The sequence below is a fragment of the Pholcus phalangioides genome, unplaced genomic scaffold, assembly GCF_987345545.1.
Source record: "Pholcus phalangioides strain wild (caught in Gottingen) unplaced genomic scaffold, Ppha-v1.0 ptg000021l_1, whole genome shotgun sequence".
Taxonomy (NCBI): domain Eukaryota; kingdom Metazoa; phylum Arthropoda; class Arachnida; order Araneae; family Pholcidae; genus Pholcus; species Pholcus phalangioides.
In genome coordinates, this window is record NW_028301614.1 from 11,324,683 (window position 1) to 11,347,489 (window position 22,807).

General features: G+C 36.2%; 1 protein-coding gene across 3 annotated transcripts in view; it reads left to right on the forward strand.

Moving 5' to 3' along the window:
• Positions 1-22,807, forward strand: part of LOC149070611 (3',5'-cyclic-AMP phosphodiesterase 4C-like) — a 344,660-nt gene that overhangs the window by 288,018 nt on the left and 33,835 nt on the right. For all 3 annotated transcript variants that reach the window (XM_089249156.1, XM_089249154.1, XM_089249155.1), the window contains exons 2-7: positions 274-456; positions 10,752-10,847; positions 12,665-12,726; positions 13,473-13,585; positions 17,752-17,845; positions 18,010-18,227. In XM_089249156.1, coding sequence (XP_089105282.1) covers positions 274-456; positions 10,752-10,847; positions 12,665-12,726; positions 13,473-13,585; positions 17,752-17,845; positions 18,010-18,227 — 766 coding nt within the window. The remainder of the gene's footprint in view (positions 1-273; positions 457-10,751; positions 10,848-12,664; positions 12,727-13,472; positions 13,586-17,751; positions 17,846-18,009; positions 18,228-22,807) is intronic.

The window sequence follows — 22,807 nt, forward strand, 5'->3', positions numbered from 1 at the left end:
TTATCCGATGCTTGTTATGGAATCTGGGGAACTGGAAGAATCCAGGGATTTCATATCAGCCTCGTTATACTCATATTCGAATCGTTATATTCATGCCCCAAGAAGTGACTCTTGAAAATACTATCCATTACTCCCTTATGTTCTAAATGCATACTGTAAATTTTTCTTTAGTAAAATAAATTTTCATCGGAAAAATTCTTGACATATCTGAGAAACCGACGTTTCCATTAAAAATTGTATCATCAATATATTTCTTCCTTTTCTTCCGTACAGTTTTGACTTGGATGATGGGTCGTCACCATCTCCGGGAGGTTCGCTGTTGGACGCAGCGGGTTCGTCGTCACTTTTGGCACACGCTCTCCCACAGCGGAGGGAGTCCTTCCTGTACAGGTCCGACCACGACATGGACGTGTCTTTCAAGTCAGGCTCCAGGCATTCCGCACAAGGCATTGAGACGTGAGTACCAATCATAATATTTTCTTTTTGGGGTATTACCAAATTTGATGGTTGCAGTTGATTGTTATAGATACATAAAATTCGCAACAAACAAAAGTTAACCATTCATCCGCAAATTATTTTTCGAATAAAAATTTTTGCATTCATTCGCAAAAACGTGTTAAACTAACGACACAATTTTTTTCATAGTTTAATTACGTGGCCACGCATCAAAGTAGCCTACAATGCTTGATTGAAAATGCTTAATATTCAAGAGTTCAGTAAAACTACCAATTTTATCAGCTCAATCACCTATTTTCACTTCAAAAAGTGTAAATTATCGTGATTTCGCTGTAAAGTGGTAAAAGTCAAATTTTCGCATTCAATTCACAAAAAAAATGGCAAATTTCGTATTCATAGTATCCAGAGGAGTAAAGCAGACAAGGGTGCTAGACGCGTACACAAGACGACCAAAAATAAACGAAAAAATTAATGTATTTCGATTAAAATATCGAAAGCAAATACCCTTCATATGCTATATTGACCAATTTCTGTTCATTTAAATGCTTTTAATGGTAACTCAAAACTTCTCGGGAAGAAATTTTTTTTATACAAAAAATTGACACGCTTTTAAGACAAATAAAATTTTAATTGGTCGATGCGTTTCGGTTCTACAATGGAGAGCCGTCATCAGGTCCTCGTGGTCAAAAATCACCACTGAGCAGTGTTTTTGTTTCATCGTCCGGAGAGCTTGCCTTTGTATTTGCTGAGGCCGAGTGGTCATTGGCTGCGAATTGGGGCGCCATCTGTTGCAAAATTTTGAAAATTCTGTGTCGACCGTTGTTAAAAAAAAATCCTGTCCAAGCTGACGAAATAGAAGGCATGTTCCTTCCATCATTTAACGGCAAGTTCTGATGAAGTATCCCTCGAGAAAATTCAGTTCAGAATTATGTGTTGCTTTTTTGAATTAAACGTTTTTCCAAAATCAAAATTAAGCGAAAGTTGCCACTCGGCCTCAGCAGATACAAAGGCAAACTCTTCGGACAACTAATCATAAGCGCCAATCAAATACAACGCCACAACAGGCAAATTGCGCATAATAAATATGGATGTCATGTACTTCAAGAATAACAGCAACCCAATTAAAAATGGAATTACAACAATATATATACATAATAAAATATTATATACAAATAGGGTGACTGACCATACGTCCTGTATTTCCCGGGACAGCCTCGATTTTTCCTGCTTTTTTGGTTGTCCCGACTTTTTTGCAAAAATGTCCCGGTTTTTCCCGTATTTCCCACGAAGCCAACTTGACTTTTTATTCTTCAAATCAACGATTAAAATTATCTTTCCAACAGAGAAATTACATTACGATAATTACGACTACAAACAAGAATATGCATCTCACACATTTTTGTGGTTTTTTTTTTTTAATTCATTGCAATTCGAAGTTGTACCTCATTTCCCGCGGTTGGCGACTTTTCTCTGATTTTAGCCCGAGTTGGCGACTTTGCGCATCATTTTTTCCAAAAGTTTTTGGAAAAAACCATCCTTTTTGGCGATAATTGGCGATGTCCTGTATTTCGAAACTCAATTTTCCGTATTTTTCTCGAATAAATATGGTCAGCCTATATACAAATGCGCATAAAGAATACTTATGGTTGCCTTATTCTAAGTATGGATAACTTCTCGATTTACCCCAACATCGCCCCTTCAACGTCTGACCACTAGATCCTGATGACGGCACTACAATGGAGAGCCGTCATCAGGAGCTTGTGGTCATAAATTCCACAAGTGAGTCGTTGAAGGAGTGACGTTTATGTTTGGTCGTCCGAAGAGTTCGCAAGTATAAATTAAAACCAGGCAAAGGTCTAATTTTTATAAGAAATTTTTTGTGTCCCGCCCAAGCTTTTGTGCCTCCTCCAAAGATCGATCCTTCGTACGCCCTGGTCGTACCTACATTATATTTCCAAAAATTTGGTCCTTTTTTTGGAGTTTCGACATTTTCTCGAATTTATAGAAAAATAATACTGCTGAACCACATATGCACCTCGTCCATATTACTCTGCGAAACTTCTAACGAATTGGGTCCCCACTAAATACATTCGTGACTAACTTTTCACTGGGAATTAGGAGTGCAAGCATAGGGTTTACGTGACCAAAATTTCAGAACGATTTGCCCGGCATTTTTACAGAAAATCCAGAGAATGTTAAAACTCCAAAAAGGACACAGACTTTTGAAAATATAGTGCATTTCGTAAATACACGAAAATTACATGTCCATAGTGATTTGCTATTAAAACTAAGAGGGATGGTAGTGAAGAATCAATTCTCACAGATTGTACGTTTAAGGCATGTATTTGAATTCCGGATACCCTAACTCAGGGGGGGGGGGGGTCTTCAACCAGTAGCCAACCGACGATATTTTAGTCTCCCACCAATAAACTTTGATTAGTATTTGTAGATAAAAATGAAATCGGCATTTCACTATTTAAACTTACGATTGATATTCCCGTTCATTTTCAACTTTCTTTCTATTGTGAGAATGATCGGCATATCTACGAGAAATAAAATTCTGATCAGAATTCTTACTGACCAGTTTCAAATCAACAAGAAAATGTTGCTACTTACACCATGATCCATCACCAGGTAATTTCCACGCCGCATTTTTTATACAGTCGAAAAAATACAGAATTCCCTATAAAACTTTTATATTTGTTCAAAACAACGAATAATATTTGAAACATCGTTATATCCTTACTGTATGTTTGAAGAAGGAAAAAAAAAATATATTTGCCTCCATCTTGAAATTACACCGGATTTTCCATGTTATTCTATTTTTAAATAATCGATTTCAGATTTCCAGGAAAAGAGAGAAAAAAATTATTTTCTGCATTGAAACTGTTCAGATAAAAACATTATTTGGCGTCGGGTATCGTTGTATTACTGCGTTCAAAAAGTTCCGAGATTTATTTTATTACGGAAGAATGAATACTCACAGAACCCGTTTATTTTTGGTGTTCGCTTTGAAGTAACTACCCGTTGCAATTATGCATTGTTGCCATTGTTCATACAAAGATGAAAATGTGGATTGAAAGCATTTTGCCCTCCAATGCCCTCGTCGGCAGATAGCGGCGCTACACATAATAAGCATTACACAGAAACGAAATTCTAGGTTAGATCTACACGTACATGCACATTCCGGCATGAACCAATTCGTTAGAAAGTCCGTAGAAGAATGTGTACGAGGTTAAGTACAGTCGAATCTCGTTATAACGAACTCCAAGAGACCGGAGAAATCACTTCGTTATAAAGGAACTCCAGGTTTTTGCATCGTTCCTATCTAAACTTATCCGGTGGATTATAAAATTCTTCGTTAAAACGAGATTTTTGCTATAACCGTATTCGTTAAAACGAGATTCGACTGTAGTGGTAATATCTTTGTTGCTGCTCACTGAACTTCTTAGGAACCTGAGAATCGTTGCCCCTTATAAGGTATCCTACTTCGTGGTCGGCTGAAGTTGGTTTTCTGTGGTTCCCAACTTCAAGGCGCAAATGCCAGCCGATCTCCCCGTTAAAAAGTCTCGCCACAGAGAGCAACAGTCCTACAACGGTAAATCATTCAACCATAACACTTCACTCATAGTTAGAAAAACTGGGGGCAGATGACAGCACTACACATAACAAGCATTACACCGAAACAAACTTTACGTCAGGTTGCACTACACGTACACGCACATTCCCGCATGTACCAATTCGTTGGGGGGTTCCGCGGGGGGGGGGGGGTGGTACATGTGTGGTGTAGCAGTAGTAGGTAGGGACTCCAAAAAATGGCTCGGGGATCCATGATATTCTTAAGTCAGCCACCTCGTTGGGCAATTTGCCTGTTGTGGCGTTGTATTTGTATTTGTATTGTATATAAATTACCGATTTTTATTTTTTATGAAAGCCCTGTCCTTTGTGGTCCCAAAACAGGATTTGTTTTGTTTATATAATGCTCAGAACCAAAGTTATGTCCACTTTAGAGGCGTTTTTACATACAAGTATAATTCGTGAATAAAAACTTACGCGTTTAAAGAAGAATGCTGTTTTTGACATTTTACTTTACTTTGAAACATGATTTCTGAAACTCTATTAATTGTATCATTACGAAATTTTAATATGATATTCTGCTGTATATTGTTGGGGGTTATAAATGAAAATCTAAGGTCTGTCACGTATATGTGTCTAATTACAGTCTTTTATAGATGAAACTTGGGATGAAATTTCAAAAAATTCACACGTACATTAACGGATTTGAGTGTAACTTATGAGCATATCATACGATCCTTTAAATTTTAGTTCACAACCTGCACTATTACTAGTTGAATATACTGTAAAAATAACAAAGAATTTTGTTCTTGTAAATTGTTTGCAATCGTGTTTGGAATATCACATGAATTTTGCTTAAAATTTGACATAAAAATGAATTTTACGTGGAAAATGAAGTAGGTAGTACAAAATTTGTTATTGTTTTCATAATTTTGGGACACTTTCTATCAAAAAATGTTATTGAAGTTCACTCCGGCACAATTTTAAAGAAAAGTGACAAGAAAAGTATTCGTGTACCTTAAACGAATTCTTTATCCGAGGAAAAGGTCACGACCAGGGGAATAAGCTGGTTGTTAAAGTGTTTTGACAGGTAATCTCACTGCAGGAGAGACCTGTAAGTCCTTAAACATCGGCATGATTCGATGAGACACAAGCTACAAGATCATTGGAAGGCCAAGTCGTAGGGGCTCCATCACAATAATGCTCCGGCTCACAGGTCCCTCCTGGTGTCAGATTACCTGTCAAAACATCACATTCCGACACCTCTACAACTAGCTTATTCCCCTGATCTAACCCCATGTGACTTTTTCCCCGGAAAAAGAATTTGCTTAGGAGCAACGATTCTCAGGTTCCAAAGAAGAGCAGCGACGACCGCACCAATCCATCACACACCAGCCATATCGCTACACGCAATTTACTGTCGTTAACAAGTTGGGTTAAAAATGAAGGCACCATTCTGGTGCCTAGGGGGTCATTCAAGTATTACGTCAGCATCGAGGAAGGGAGGGGTTTTCGGATTTGCGGACTTTTGATGACAAGGAGGGGAGGGGGATTTGAAGGTTCCTTAAGTCATCAACCACTCCATTTTGAAGATATGAAATATCCTAAGCTGCTGACGAAAATTTGCTGACAGGAGGGAGGGGGGTCAGTGTTTTGCTGACAAGGAGGGTGGATCCAAAATGGCTGAAAATCTGCTTACGTAATACTTGAATGGCCCCTAGATGGTCAGCTCTAGCTCGTTAGGGAAAATATGTTTTTCTATATTCTTCCCGTGGGTCCAACCGGGAATCTGACGGCAACCTTCACGGTGTTAGACGAGCGTCTTTCCACCACGTCACTCGGGCGCAAAATCAACGAAGATGGCACCGGAGGATGTAGGAAAAAAATTCGTGCAATACGCATTTTCATTGAACATACGCATTTTGCATGAACAATGGCGAAAATGCCTAATAACACTAGGTAGTTACTTCGGAGGAACCGCTAAACATAAAACGGATTCTATCTATATTCGTTCTTCGTAATAAAATAAGTCTTGGGACTTTTTGAACGTAGTAGCAATGCATTTGGAAAATATATATACACTATACTTTCTATTATATATAATGTATATATAATAGAAATTGACAGAAACTATGAGAAATAAAGCAAAAAATCAGCTGATGTTCATTGATGGCCAATGAAGGAAACTCGGTTTGCAGACGATCAATCTACAAGGTGCGCGTTCCACAAAAACTTGGAGTAAAATCATAAAAAATCATTAAATTTATAGGTACGGCACAAAATAGTTTATTCTTTTCCAAAATGTCAGATATGTATAATGGTTCCATTTTTCAATCCACTTTTCAAAGCACACAATGTCTGTCATGTTCCAAATGTCTTGTTACATCGCCTCTTTCTTCAGAAATGTTTTTTCTCTCATCGCTCCACCTCAAGCCAATCTATAGTATCCTATATTAAAACTAGAGCCCGGATTATGTGCATTCCCAATAGTATAAAAAAGGGAAATTTTTGTAAAGTAAATAATGTATGCATGTAATTCAAATGTGAATGCCCAGCACTGTCAACGGAGGCTCTGTTTGATTATTCCCGTCACAGTGCAGGCTCTATGTGTATTCTGTGTGTGTATACATTGTATATTCTGTAAAAGGAAAGGCAAACAAAACTGTTCAGCACTGTGGACGGAGGCTTTGTTTATTCGTTTCCCGTCACAGTCGAGGAGCTGTATATATGTAATTTGTATGCATTGTGTATTTAGACCATTCTCAAATCTCTCCCACTTCAACATGCCAGCTTCTTTTTCTTCTTTCTTGCCCACAAATCTTTTCCACACTTCTTTCGAAATCCCAGGCTGCGGTCTCCGGCCCTTATGTGCCACTGGGCACACGTGCAATTTTTCTCCCTAGTCATTGGATTCAGTCACCCATTTTTGTCAAATGGCTTGTATGTTGCATTGAGTTGATGGATGTCTTCATGGTGAGAACGACGCGAGTAATTCGAAACTTGCGAGCACGGGGCAAGGAGAGCCACCACTATAAATCTTTGCTAACTTTTCCGACGCAGCTCTGCCTCTTTTGAGGTAACGGAAGTAAGGTGCTTCGCATCAGTCCGGGGCTGTGAGCGGTTCTATCTATCTATCTATTTAGAGCCCGGATTATATGCGCTAAAAATGAGGTGAAATACGCACTAAAAAACGCTGAAATATGCACTAAAATACGTTGAAATATGCACTCAAAAATCTTGAAATACTGTATATATTTAATTATATTAAATATATAATTTATATTTATGCCGAAATATGCATGAAATAAAAAATACAGTTTAAACATTCTTCAATATACCGTTATGTACATTATAGATATATTGAAATATATATATATATACGTGAAATGAAAAGTGTGTATTTAAAAATGCTGGTTTTCCTAAAAATGAAAAATATACACAAAAAGAAAAACATGCGTAGAAAGAAGAATGTGCGCAAAAAGAAAATTATGCATATTAAATATGCTCTGAATTATGGCCTAATCTGAGAAAAGAGTAATATGCAGTGAAAAAAAAAATGCATAAAAATGAACAGGTGTTTGGAGATGCCGAAAAATTCATTTAAAAATGCCTAAAAATATGCCCTAAAATGAATGATACTAAATGGTGAAATATTTTCCTGAAAAAATTAAAGAAGTTCGATTAAATTTGAAGAATAAAAACAACAATTTTGCAAAGGTTATTGCAGATAAATAGAAAAAAATTCTAAAAATATGCAATTATTCTAAAAGTTTGGGGATTTCATGCATTTACACGCACTTACTATAAAAGGGCTAAAATATGCAAGTGTATATGCACATACATTTTGCAGATAATCTGGGCAATAATTACAACATCGCCGATCCCGTGGAATACGGCTTTAGTAGTTTATAGTGGCTTATAATTTTGAAATAATATTTCATAACTATGCCCATAATAAGTATGGATGTCCTATATTATATGGCATCCATACTTATTATGGGCATCTTTTTTCTCAGTCACTTAGTTGGGCATTTTGCCTGTTGTGACGTTGTATTTGTATGTGTATGTGTATATATATATATTTGAATTTAATGCATTTCACTCCCCGTTAAGTACATTCGCAATAGCGGACAGTAAAATCAAGCAAACTCCAATCTATTAATTTTTGGTCATAAACCAAGAATTTATCATATTCAACTGAAATTGTGTTTAATCACAAGCTCGTGTTGGCAAATATGATAAATCATCATTTAATAACTTAAGTAACTGGACATAACTCGGGTTCAGGATGGTGAATTCTAATGGTAATGTTGGGTTTACTTGTTGATACGTGTGAAGAAAGCCAACATTACGAGACTGATAATGTTGTTATGAATGTTTTCATCTTCTTCACACACACTTACTTTAATTTAATTTAATTTTTATGGAAAATTTTATATGTGTAGTGCATGTATCATGTACAGGTAAAAATAAATAATTGGTTTAATGAAGAGAATAACGGTTATATAAACTTTTCCATATTCATCGGACTTTCCAACTTTATTTGGGAATTATGCATAATCGCCGGCAAAAGAGGATTAAGTAGTGAAATTTAATCAGACTCTTTCTTCATTGAGACGATTGTTGATTATGCATAACCACCGGCGTATCACTTTTACAGTAACATATACATTTTTGCATTAAAATGCATAAGAACCAATTGTGACTAAAGCCAAACGTATAAAAAGTGATAGTCGTATAAACGAGGTTAAACTTTATATCGTAGCTCCCTGTTAGCGGACAAAATTTTTGGTCTGGTGTGTGTCCGTTATCGAGAGTTTATACTGTATTTCTTGGTTCATAATGATTTTACTCTCGGGTCTCATGGAACGCACCTTGTATAAATAGATTCGGAATTTAATCATGGAGCTTTGCATTATTAGTAGCCGAGTAAACAAATATTGAATTAAATCGTTTGTGTGATTTCTTTCCTCTTCCTTTCAAGAGGGAGGAGAGATTCTTTTCTCTCCAATTTTCTTTCTCCTTGTCAATGAGTTAGTTCTTTCCCATTTATTCCAACTGGGAGACGTCCTTTTTAGTAGCAAGTAGTGGACAGACAGCAGTTAAGAAAGCAAACACCTTTTTATGTTTGTTTCTGTTCGATAACGGAAGGAGACAAATCTAAGGTGTAACATCAGTAACTTTCTCTCTTCAACAAATTACAATCATTCTTCCCTCACGGAAATTTTTCGAAATTTTTCTTGGTTTCTACCTTCCCATTTCCTTTCTTATAGGAGAGATTGTTATAACTTGGAACATTATTTTTCTATATTTATTTATTCTCTCTCAATTTTCATCGTAAAATTTCGCTAAATTAATTTTTAGTAGCTGAATACTGCATAAAACATCATATAGAAATTAAATTACCTTTCTTTCTTACTGTAATCGTGGAATATGTATTTTTAAAGAACGCAGAAATGTGTTCCCAGGTATAACATGCATCAAGTACCTTGAAACAGAGTGAAATTACAAACAAAAAATACAAATATTACTTGAGAAAAATATATATGATGAGTATTTTATATATATAATATATTTATATATAATATATTTTATATTCACATAAATCATAAATTATGAAAAATAGTAATAAATAAATAAAATTCATAAATCAGCTAAATGAAAAGTATATAAATTTGATAATGACGCAAATATTTATTTATTTATTCAATATTGTTTGGCCGAGGCCTATACAAGAGGATGCGGAAGTTATGAATGACAAAAATGACGATTGTGATGGAACAGGAAAATTCAGAAATCGTTGTACAATCTACAATATTTGGTGGTAGGTTTTTCCAGTCGATAGTAGTTCTTGGGAAGAAGCTAAATTTGTGGCAATCTGAAGAGGCAAAGAGGGGCTGTAATTTTTGAGAATGGTTGAGGGTCTAATTAGAATGTTGGAAGTGTCAATATTAAAAAACCCATGGAGGATTTTATAAAGAAAAGTTAAACGAGAGATAAGTCGAAAATAGAGGAGAGCGGTTGGATATTGAGTTTTCGCTTGAGTTCCGTTATGAAGACAGATGAAGACCAACAGTTAAAAATGAAGCGAGTGGACTTATTTCGGATAGATTCTAATTTGTCTATGTTGGTTTGGATATGTGGGTCCCAGGCTTCACAGACATAGGAGAGAGCAGGGAGAATATAAGTCTGGTAGCACAAGTGACGGGCATGACGGGTGGAGTATTTCAGGTTATGGCGAGAAGGAAGAAGAGTTTTTGGAGACATTTATCAAAGATATGATCAACGTGAAGGTTCCAGCGGAGATCTTAAGAGATTAACATGCCCAGGTATTTTCAAATATGGTCATTAATATTAATCTATACACACGAAAGTAACAATTGTGGACGTATTTATGTATATGAAAATGCTTAATTATTCTACATAATACTTATACTTAACTGCACATTATACTAATACTTATACTTAACTGCACATTATACTAATACTTATACTTGACTACATATTATACTAATACATATACTTATTATTAAGCCTACTATAGTACTACATACTACATAATTATATTTATATATTTATAGTGTAACTATTAATATATAAATATAAAGGATAAATTTTTTAAATCTTTTGTGTAATTTTAAATTCAATATACATTTTTTAAGTCTTTTTTTTAAAGAAAACGGTGAACGACTAAATTTGATGAAATCTGTGTATTACAGGGAAGAGTTGATCGTCACACCCTTCGCCCAAATCTTAGCAAGTCTTAAGATTGTTCGTAGCAACTACATACAACTTACCAATGTTCCTGCGTCCAGGTGTGTATCAAGATTTTATAATTAAGTTGAATGCATGTATATAAGTGAAATCTTTCTGGGCTGGACACCTATGGACATTAAAATTTATCCAAATTTAAAAGGTCTCGCATGTACAGAACAATATAGACGCAAAGAATTACAAGATTTTCGCTGGCTACAATGATAGCTAATCGATATCGGGTGTCCAACTTCAAAGGTTTTGTAGTGTTTATCAATATGTATTTATGTTATATCTGAAGTAAAGTTCTCTCTAATGTGTGGTTTTTCGTTCACACGCGTGTGCTCCGGATCTGTTTTTATTTTTTTTTTCTCTCTTCTCGGTATTGCATACTTTTGTGTGTGTGAGCGAGAGTACATGCACTCAGTTTAGAGGAAACATTGGTCTGAGTACAAAGCACAAAAGGTAGAAAAAGGTGTGGCGAACTATGTGCAGTCGAATCCCGTTTTAACAAATACCATTATAGCGCAAAAATCTCGTTTTAACGAACATTTTTCTAATTCCCAGATAAGTTTCCATAGGAACAATGCAAAAGCCTGGAATTCCTTTATAATGAAATTTCGTTATAGCAAAGTGAGTTCTCCGTTCTCTTGGGATTCGACTGTATATAAAGTATAGAGAAATTGGATACAATGTGGATATGAATTTTGGAAGAAAAATTCTACAAGTTTTTTTTTGAGGAATCGAACTCACCTCACAATCTAGACGAGTGCACTAAACCACTACGCTCACCGCATTCGTCCCCGTCCTTAATTGGAGACCGAACAGGACTGTACATGGACAGTCGGACCAATTTCAGCTAACAGCGCAAGACGATGTTGGCAACCTGATGGTGACGCATTGAGAGATGATGTCACACTCTACTATTCATACTAAGTATAGAAGACTATACGGGAGGAGAGACGAGAAGTCCTAGACACATTTTAAAAATTAATAACGGATCAATCAATTGAAACAAAAAACTTCCAATTTGCATTGAAATGCTTATCATGGCATTGAGGTTTTTGTTTTTTTTTAATTTAAAGAAATTCAAATTTCATTCACGGGTGGCGCTGTAAAACGAATAACTCGACGTAGCACATAAAATGCAACGCAAACAGTGCATAAGAAATGTTTATGATAATTTGCGTTATATAAAGCCACCGTATTTCAACATGAGCACCAGTTCAGATGTAGCCCGAGCTAAAAAGGTCGGTCATATTAAAATGTGTTAGTTTTATGTATCGCAAACAGTCATAAATATTAATTATGCACTGTTTTGGTTCCATTTTAGGTGTTATGTCGAGTTTTTCACTTTAGCACTACCTGTGAGTGAAATTTGCGCTTTTTTTTTTTTCTATTTATCAAAAAAAACTTTGGGTCATAATAAGTATTTTAGTGTAAACCACACCTTTTTATGTCAAATACAGAATAGGAGGCCACTACAGGCAAAATGCCCAACGAGGTGGCTGAGTTGGTTGATTTGTTGTAATGATTTCTCATCCACCCTAAATATGCTCCAAGGAAGGGAAATAACCAGTGCGTCTGTAACGTAGCGATTAGCACACTCGCCGGAATTACGAAGGGACGGTGGTTCAATTGCCCGCAGAGGTCCGTTGAAACATTCCTTCCAAAATTCATATCCGCATAGTATCTGATCCAATTCTTCTATCTCCGTATGAATAGCGGAGAGCGCGACATCACACACACACATCTCTCAACACGTAGCGAACTATAATGATTGATTTGGGAAATTATAAATCTCTTGACCAAATTCATCAACTCAAATCGGTGATTGATTGGATTATCACATTCATTGTTTATTTAATTTACTCCCCAGCAAGCCAAAGAAGAATTGCAGCAGTCCTGAAAATACTCCAACGGTCAATAGGCAGCTTTCAGGTAAATATATATATGATTCACACCCATATTTTGTTCGCGTATTCACATGAAATTAAGTATCGAATGGAAATATTCAATTTTTTCCATAACCCTTTAAGACCCTGGTGACACAAACGCGCGTGTGGGTTCCTTATTGTCAATGTAGATTTTTTTTTTTCTATTTTGAACTCAGGAAGTTAAGCTATGACTTTAAGGTTGTATTACATTGTTTGATGAATTAGAAATATTTTGAATATGAACCTTAGGGGCTTCCATCAGAGGGCAGCACTTGAAGTCGAACTTTCGAGGGGTTTTTAAGAGGGCTTCCAGGTCAAAGTGCATTATTACTACATAGAATTTAACAATAAAATTCTGGAAAAAATTGTATGTTAAGATGAATATACCCTGCATCAACTTGGTTAAAAAAATTTGAACAAAGTGAATTATTTCTTTGTACAAAAAAGAAAATTTTAAATTTGAAAAAATAGAAAAAATAAATATTACTAACATTTATGTTTTTAATGCATTTTTCAGTATCAAAAATGCAAAAATATTTTGAAAATTTCCAAAACTCAATGCTCGTGTCTGAAAGGGATGAAATATTAAAAGTTCCATCGGATTTCAATCAAGTTTATTAAATAAAGAAAATAAATGGACGTCAATTTATTTAAATAACTGTCTAATATTGATTATTTTTCGATAGCGAATACTTGCGTCAGTGATAAATGCTCCGAATAATTAATCTCTTCAATTATAATTCATCATAGACGATGAGCACGAAAGGCTGGCCGTGGAAACGTTGGAGGAGTTGGACTGGTGCATGGAACAGCTCGAAACAATACAAGCACACAAATCGGTCGGGGACATGGCCTTCAGCAAGGTGAGCCAACAAACTCATTATCTAACCAAGTTCGATCTCTTTCTAGTTCAGTTTACGGTGGCAAGTAGGGCCTTCGTTGCCCGTGGTGATATATCCATGAAAACTTTCATTGTCTAAAGCACTTAATGATAGTCATTAAGAAAGATTGATTGATAATCATTCGGTAAAATGATTCCATGTCTGGGGGAACCACAATCTTAACCCAGAAAAACAAAAGGCTTTTGCGAAACTGTTCTTAAGTTTTTGGTCAATCACAACTGACGTGAGAGTCATATTACCTATGAACCGACTGGTAGATTCATTTTGTGATATTATGTCCAACTCTTTTGAAAATAATTCTTTGTTGAAGCTCATTAATCAACTCTTTTGATCACAGAAAATGCTCTTGAAATGATTACATCAAAGTTTGTATTACTCGTGTTCACACACACACACACACAACCCTGAAAAATAATAATCTCAAGAAATAATGAATGGTTATAGAAAAGTTTACGCGTCTAGCAATCAAGAATAATGCAGGATTTCCATGCGATATAGCTACTAGCGTGAAATTAATTTCAGAATATGACTCGAAACGATTCTGATTTCAGAAATTTTTTGTATGAAATGGTACGAACATAGTGCACTCTGGTTTCCAATTGTGCGAGTTATGGATTGTTTAAAAAAACCTGAAATTCAGGTTTATAACCAATCAACAACGGCTCTGACTTGTAGAATCTGAAACAAGCGTGCACTATGGTTGTACCCTAACATATAAAAAGTCATAAATTCAAATTTAACTCTTTAAGCGGTTTTAAAATTTCCTTGATCTGCATTATAATTGCCATAGTGGAAATCACTATACCTTCTAGAAAAATTGCGATCTGTTTTCGAGAATATTTTTTTCCGATCTCGTGTAGGAATAAATGCTTTCCTTCCCCGAAAGTCCTAGAATAATAATAATAATAAACACAAGGGGGCGAGATAAATACTCTGTACATACATACATACACACACATATACATATATATATTCTATCATTTTGTTCTTTTATTTTATTCTTTTCTATCATTTATTTTCTGTTCACGTATTTCTATATAAAAAAAACACCGTCTCTCTCCTATTATCTAACTTTGAATAACAGCTGACTCCACCCACTGGCAGTTGAATAGCAGGACGTTAGGGAAGGAAAACATGTTATCGGGCAAAGCTCTCTGTACAGAGCTAGATGGGCTCGGGATTGCCGCAATGAGAGCGTTTTAAGCAGACGAGATATCTCGGGATTGCCTCTGTAAGGGATAAGTGACTTACTTACTCGGAAAACTTTCATTTGTTTGTATGCAACATTTATAGACAGAAAAAAAATGTATATAAAACGTCTGAACAGAAATACAGAGAAACTTGTGCAAAAGCATTGAAAAAATATGCAACATGGGAAACAAATAAGTGTAAAACAGTAATGCGAAACAGAATATGTGAGAGAGCAAAAGTGTTACAGATGTGTATAGGCTGATATATTCTGTACAGAAAAACATTGGGAGTTTCAGCGGGGACTCTGGAGAGTCAACGTACACAGGGGAGTGCTCAGGGTCCTGTGCCCCCCCCCCCCTATCAAGCCGGCCAAAAACTAGAAAAAAAATAATAGTATTTTGTAGGAAAAAATGAAATATATCGAATGAAAGCACACTTCATATGCTATATTAACCAATTTCTGTTAATTTAAATGCTTTTTGAAGAGTATAACTCAAAATTTCTCGGGAAGAAAGTTATTGTGCCTCCCCCAAGCATTTTGTGTCCCTCAAAACATCGATCCTGATTACGCCCCCCTCATAGAGTTATGTTTTGACGATTTAAATGACTGCACAGTGCACAGGCCTCTAAATATCGGGTGGTATATTATACTTAAACCTATTTAGAAATAATAATAAAAATCTATTCCTTCCAGATCTGAACCCCACTGTTGCCACAGTGGTGGTTGGCTGAAGTTGGTTTTCTATGGTTTCCAACTTCGAGGCGCGAATGCGAGACGATCTCCCCGTCTCTCTCGCTACGGAGAGCAACAGGCCTACAACGACAAAACTATTCAATCATTACACTTCACTCATAGTTATAAAAATTGACGGCAGTCGGCAGCACTACACATAATAAACATTACGCAGAAACAGACTTCACGTTAGGTTCATAATACATACATGCACAGCTTCCAGCGTGGCTCAGACCTTCTTCGACCACCTGCTAAAATCTCTTCATTGAGACAGAGGAGCGGGTCATGATCTGGTTAGGAGGAGGAGAAGATAAAGCTATCTGACTCCAGCGTGGAAAACGAACGAACCTCCCGAGATGTGAGTTTAAATCCCATGTGGGCCATGACTGTATTTGATTCCCTGAAACTTCGTTGCATAGGAATCGAAACACAAGGCGTGTTGTATTTGACTGAACTCATTCATCACACACCATTATTTCCTAAAAAACATTTCTCCACTCAGACTGACAATGTTCCCTGAGTGTAACCGCAAATACCAAACAAACCAGCACAGTAGAGTCTCGAAAATCCGAGCCCCAAAAGTTCGAGATTCTGGATTATTTAATGCACTAAAAATTTTCGAATTTCCGTCTTTGTGAGAGACCCTCTCTCTCTCTCTCTCTCTCTCTCTCTCTCTCTCTCTCTCTCTCTTTTTTTCCTCCAAGAACCCAACTTCTTTATTTATTATTTTATCAGGAATACTACGTAATACATATTGTACATATTGTGCAGTAATTTCCAGTTTGAAAGGGACTAGGCAGCCCGCACAACATGCCCACAACAATACAATTATTCAATCATTATACTTCACTCATAGTTAGAAAATTTGATGGCAGAGAGAAGCACTACACACAACAAACATTACACAGAAACAAACTTCAAGTCAGGGGTTCACTATACGTACATGTTCGAACATTTACAAATTCGTTAGAAATTCCGCAGAGGAATATGGACCAGGTGCATGTGCGGTCAGTGCCGTCATAACGCATGGGCCCACCCGGGCACGGCCCGGGGGCCTCAAGAAAAGAGTGGCCTCAGAAAAACGAGAAGCAATTGAATTTTTCGAACATTTTCCAGGTAGGGCCCTCAGAAAAATCACTTGGCCCGGGGTCCCATGATGCTCTTAAGATGGCCCTGTGTGTGGTTCAGTAGTAGTAGTAACCCCCAGCTCCATTGAATGGAAGTAGGCCATTTTATCCAGGAGGTCACAGAAAGAGCAGTAAGTGTGACCGTTTTCTTCAAGTACCGTATTTTCCTGCGTATAATCCGTGGTAGCGCATAATTCGCATGCGAAATTTGAAGAAAGAAAGAAAAGCCACGTATAATCCGCGGTGGTGTATTATCCGTATATAATAGTGTATAATAGTAAAAATACTCCTTATAGCGGGAGTTACTCGCTGTTGTAGAGTGGAATTCAAAATCGACTCTTAGTCTACAACAGTAACTCCCGCTTTAAGGAGTATTTTCACTATTCTTTTCTTTGCTACTGATGAAGGTACTTCGTATAGTTCCGAAACGCGTTTGGCCGTGGTTCCTTTTTGCAATTTTGCGTCTACACGTTTCTGTTTTTCCCTATATGGTTCACGTTGGTCTCACCCAAAAGGTAATTCATTTCTAATCAATATAGTAACCTTGTCCTAACCTAACCGCACTTTTAGAAAAAGGAAAGAAAAAAACGCAAATAAAAGAGTAAGACTGTGTATAAAAGATAAGATGATAAGAATGTAGATACAAAGTTAGATTTCTTTTCACCCTCACCGTACATGTTCTTTCACTCTTATAAGAAATATACATCATGTGTGAGGAAAATCACCATCAGGGTATACAAAAAACCAAATGGAAAAAAAATTGTAAGGTTGCAACGAAGCTTCGCGACGATCAGGAGAGAGAGGAAAGGAAACAGAGTGAACTCTTGTTTGAACTCATTCCACTGGCGTTTGGACGCAATGTTACGTCTTTTGATCGCAAAGTGGTTAATCACTGTATTATGAACTGTGATTACTAATCATCGTGTTATGAATTGTGGTTACTGATCATTGTGTTATGAACTGGGGATACTAATCACCGTATTATGAACTGGGTTTCACTTATCACTATATTACAAACTGGTAAACCACTTCGGTGAAAAATTTTGTTTAATTTTGCTCTTTTCTTTTCTTTCTAGTTCAAGAAAATGTTGAACAAGGAATTGACACATTTCTCTTCAGATTCTAAATCGGGAAGCCAAATCTCTGATTTCATATGTAGCACATTCTTAGGTGAGAAAACCCATCTTTTTTCTTTTTTTTTCTAGTCAATCCAGTTGAAGATAATCGATTTCACGCGAATTATAAAAATTAATATTTAAAAAATTTAGACTCAATATAGAGTTATATGAAAGGACTTTTGTGAGTATGAAAAAAAATTAAAATAATTTTTTCAGACAAAAAACAGGAATTCGACCTGGACACGTTACAAGAAGAAGATGAAGAAGTCGAAGAGGAACACGGACCGATCGCCCCGCTGCCGAAATCGAAAGGACGAGCTGGACAGGCAATGTCCAGGATATCCGGACTCAAGAAGACCGTTTGCCATAGTAACAGTCTTAGTGTGTTACCGGAATATGGCGTCGAAACTCTTAAGGAGCCTGAACTCGGAAGTGTATGTATACCAAGTTTTTCTTATATACAACTTGTATAAGATAAACACTTAAGTCCCTTTGCCGCAAATTTCTGGCAAACTGTTGATCCTAGAGGCATGCTTCTTATTATGAAAGGTATCCAAATAATGTGTAGACTTCAAAACATACCAAATTCATGGATGGCTCCAAAACGGACAAGGGGTAGGCTTAGATCTAGTTGTCTATGAGAATAACGAAGAAATAGAGACATGCAACAGTAAACTTTGGGACATAAATTCAGTCTTTCAAGCTCGACAGAGCCTGGGTGTCTCGCGGCTTCTCCAGTTCTCCGGTCTTTCAAGCTGATTTAAAAGCCATTTGCAAAGCCATAGAAATCTCTCAATAACTAAAGGGTATGATCGTAAATAAGTGGGATAGCTTATCCTCTATCAAAGCAATCAGCAACCCTTTTTCACTGTACCCAGTGACCAAAGAGGCGAGACTTCTTACGAACAGCCGCATCAGTATAGATTTTATCAAGGCTCATAGTAAAAATATTAAGAAGTCACCTACGAATAAGGCAAATATACGAAAAATACAAAAACTCCTAATGCATTGCGACACACAGTGTGTGTCGTCTTCAGAGGAAAAAATATTAAACCAGTAATTACGCTGACCGAGGATCCCACTTGGGTCGGTACCCACATACTAGACTCAGTTGAAATTATTTCATTTTCATCTAATTCACCAATTTTACTTGGTTATTGTGCAAAATCACAGATAAAGGCGATAAATTTAAAGTATTTATAAAATTTACAAACAACGCTTGGGTATTATGCACATCCACCTGTAAAAGGGATAAATTTATCGAAATTACCAAGACGATGCTAACTATGCATAATAACCAATTTATCACATTCCGAGATCCTATGAATTATTTTTCCTCACGACAGGAAATTTGGGTTACACATGTTTAGAAAAGTATACGACGAATAGTAAAAAATATGTGCTTACAAAATTATACAGATAAAAATAATAGAAGATTCGGGCTTTGACTGATTTGCTCAGACAGTGATTCTTAGCCACTTGATGTCATGGTTCGTCACCGCAGTCATGCAAAGACTCAGTTACGTATTCATCAAAGTTCTATCAACAATATCAAGTGTTTTCTTCAACTGCGAATCGACTGATCATTTGTCGTTCCATTGGAGGTGGAGAGACACGTAATACTGTATCTTGAAGTTTCTTGACATCTTGAAAAATATTTCTTGACATTTAGTTTAGAAAAAGGTCAAAGAAAAAAGAGCTGAAAGGAACAGCTCTAAAAAATTATGGAGTTTGTTCTGTTGCTTCTCTGAAAGAAATCCTTTTCTTTTCTTGCACAAAAACATGACATTTATAGAAAAATGACCAAGAAAAAAGTATGCGTATTATAAAAATTGATTTGATGGAGACGCTGCCACTCATCAATATCATCTAGTTTATTTGATTCTTAAGCCTCTACTTAGGAGACATTTTAACCATTTGGCGGCGCAAATAGTCTGAGATATGCTTCTCCCTTTGAGCAAGGCGAAAGAAAAATTTCTTTTTTTTCAGTTTTCTTATGTGAAAGGCAGATGGTAGTCAAACTAAGTCGTTGTATATGTTACGGTGAATGTGATAAATACGATTATTGTGCATACTTACCAAGCATTTTAGTAAGTTTGATAATTTTTCTCAAATTTACCACTTTTACCGGTGATTATCCATAGTACCCAAACGTCGTTGGTAAATTTAATAAGTGTTAAAAAATATCATTTTTCCCGCTGATTATGCCATAATACGCAAGTGTCGCGTCGTTGGTAGTTGGTAAACATTACAGTCGTACTATATGATATACTACACATGATAATCCATACATGTATAGTATCAATGAATCGGGATACGATCATTAAATTTGTTATCGTTATTTCGGGATCCGATTAAATTCATCACACATACTAGACACATTTGGATTTTTTTCATACTTATCAAATTCACCAATTGCACTAGGGTATTATACACAATCACAGATAAAGGCGATGAATTTTACGTACTTATCAAATTTACCAACAACACTAGGTTATTATGCATAATCGCTGGTAATAGAAATAGAAATAGAAATAGAAATAGTTTATTAAGAGAAGAAAAAAAATAAAACAATATATATAAATATATAAATACAGTATTCTACTCAAGGGATCGCTTGATAGTGATAACATTTTTAGTAATTACCAAATTTAACAATGACACTTAGGTATTATGAACATATGAGTATACATTCACCGGTAAAAGTGATATTTTTATCAAACTTACAAAGGTGATTGATAAATATGCATAATAACCGGTTGTTATGTTTGTTATGTATAGTAAGTAACCGATTCATCACATTCACCGTAAAAAAAATATAGATTTAATAGAATCGAAAATTGGGGGGGGGGGGATACGGTACAAGCAAATTTGTCAGAGGATAGAGAAAATAATGGGGAAAAAATCTGGAACATATATTCACACGCTATTTTAAGAAGTTCATCTAAAAAAATCAATTCAAACCATCAGGGAATGATTGAGCAGGCCACTAAGGCCATCAAAGTAGAATCGATGATTCCAGAACACCGTGTCCACATAAAAACTGGCTCAATTGATAAACAAAACGTAAAGAAAATGATGTGAAAAAATTAACTTTTTTTTTTTTACTTTCTAAAGTTATAATTTACATTTTTATTTTTCAATTTATGTTTGTTTTACGGCATAGCAGAAATCACTGAGGCCCCCCCACATAAAGAGTGATATTTTTTTCATTAATGCTTTAAGCGGCACAGCAGATATCATTAAACCTCCTGTAAAATCCCACATCTTTTTTTTAATGGAGTAGACATTCTTCCGATTTTCAGGAAGTATAAACTAAGGATGTAGGGAAAAGTGTTACATTGAGAAATCTGCGTTGCAAAATATCTGGGTTTGTCAATGCTAGAATAAGAGACTTTCAAGGAGTCGAGATATCTCGTTAATGTCGCCTAAAGGGTTAAGTAGACTTTCTTACAATTTTCAGCAGGTTTAAAGGTAAGGGGAAATAGGAAAATGTGTGTTCCATTGAGAAGTCAGCTTTACAAAGTATCAGGACGTGTCATTGCCAAAATACAAGGCTATTTTAAGAAATCGAGATATCTCGTCAATGAAGGTGAGAGAGTAAAATAAAATAATTTTAATTTTGAAAAAATTAATCTGAATTTTTGGTACGATGCCTGCTTTTATTGTTAAGAGGTGTTTGGATCACGATACGTCACGTTATCTTGAATAGGAAAATTTCGAAAAATTCACTAATCTAGATAGATTTAAACTTGCCCAATGGCAATAGACAAAGGCTGTGTGCAATAAATAGATAAATAAATGTAGAGAAATATTATTATTAGTTTTAATCGCTGCTATTTTCGTGAACTTTGTTGTGATCATGAAAGCCACTTGAATCAATTTATGCGCTGAAAATTAACAGCAATCTTACGGGATTAGATTTCACGGCTTAGATGTTCTTCACTTTAAAAAAAAATTGTGTGCTGCGTAATCTCTCACGAGCACGTGATTTGACTAGAATACATTTTGTGCAAAGACGGAATTTACCTGATGTGGCAACGGTTAGAGCATTTTTTTTTTTTTATAGAATAACGTGATCCTCAGGTATTCCCAAGGGATCAGCATGATCCGTCCAGGGAATTTGTTAGTGTTAGTAAACATCCATGCCCGAACCGGGATTCGAACCCAGACCTTCACAGTGAGAAGCTAGTTCCCTAACCACTCGACTGCCAGGCGGCAAATAACATTTAACCGTTTTTGTAGCAACACTGTCATTTTCTGCACACGAGGGCTAATTAGACCGGGACCTACAATTTGCCGATTCCAAAAGGCAGGCTTGTTTTATACTCATCCAGAGTTTGGTGCGCTAACCCCTCGATAGGGGACTTCCTGCGGTAGCAACTTATTATGCGATCATGTTGCCGTTTCTGTTGTACCCCCTGTGTCAGAAAATTTTGACAACGGTTTAAACACGTACTAGAACTTACAAATGGAAAAATAACAGGATCGATGTTAAAAACAATCTAGCCGATAGTAAAATCGGTGATTTTTTCAAGAATGGCAATCTCTTAAACCAGAGGTTCCTAACCAATATGTCGTAGACAAAACTTGGGTCGCAGGGGCTGCCGAGACTTTTATCGTTAAAATCCACTAATAGCCACGGGCTCTTGAGCTATGGACATCAACCCACACTTAATTCGCAGAGGTTTCAGAGATAGGTCGTGCGAATTCACTTACAGCCAGGATTTTTGGAGCTCTGGGGCACGACCCGAACTTGATTCCCTGGTGTTTCTGAAATGCGTCGTACAAATCCACTTACAACCAGGGACTCTGAAGCTATGGGTCACGACCCAAACTTAAGTCACGGGGGGGGGGGGGGGCTTCCTAGATTTGTCGCACGGATTCATTTAAAGTTTCGCTAATTTCGAAGAACAAACTGCGTCGCAGAGCTAATCTTTTTCTTGATTTTGGGTCGCGGCTGAAAAAGGTTAAGATCCCCTACTTTAAACAATCTTGTCTCACTCTTTAATGT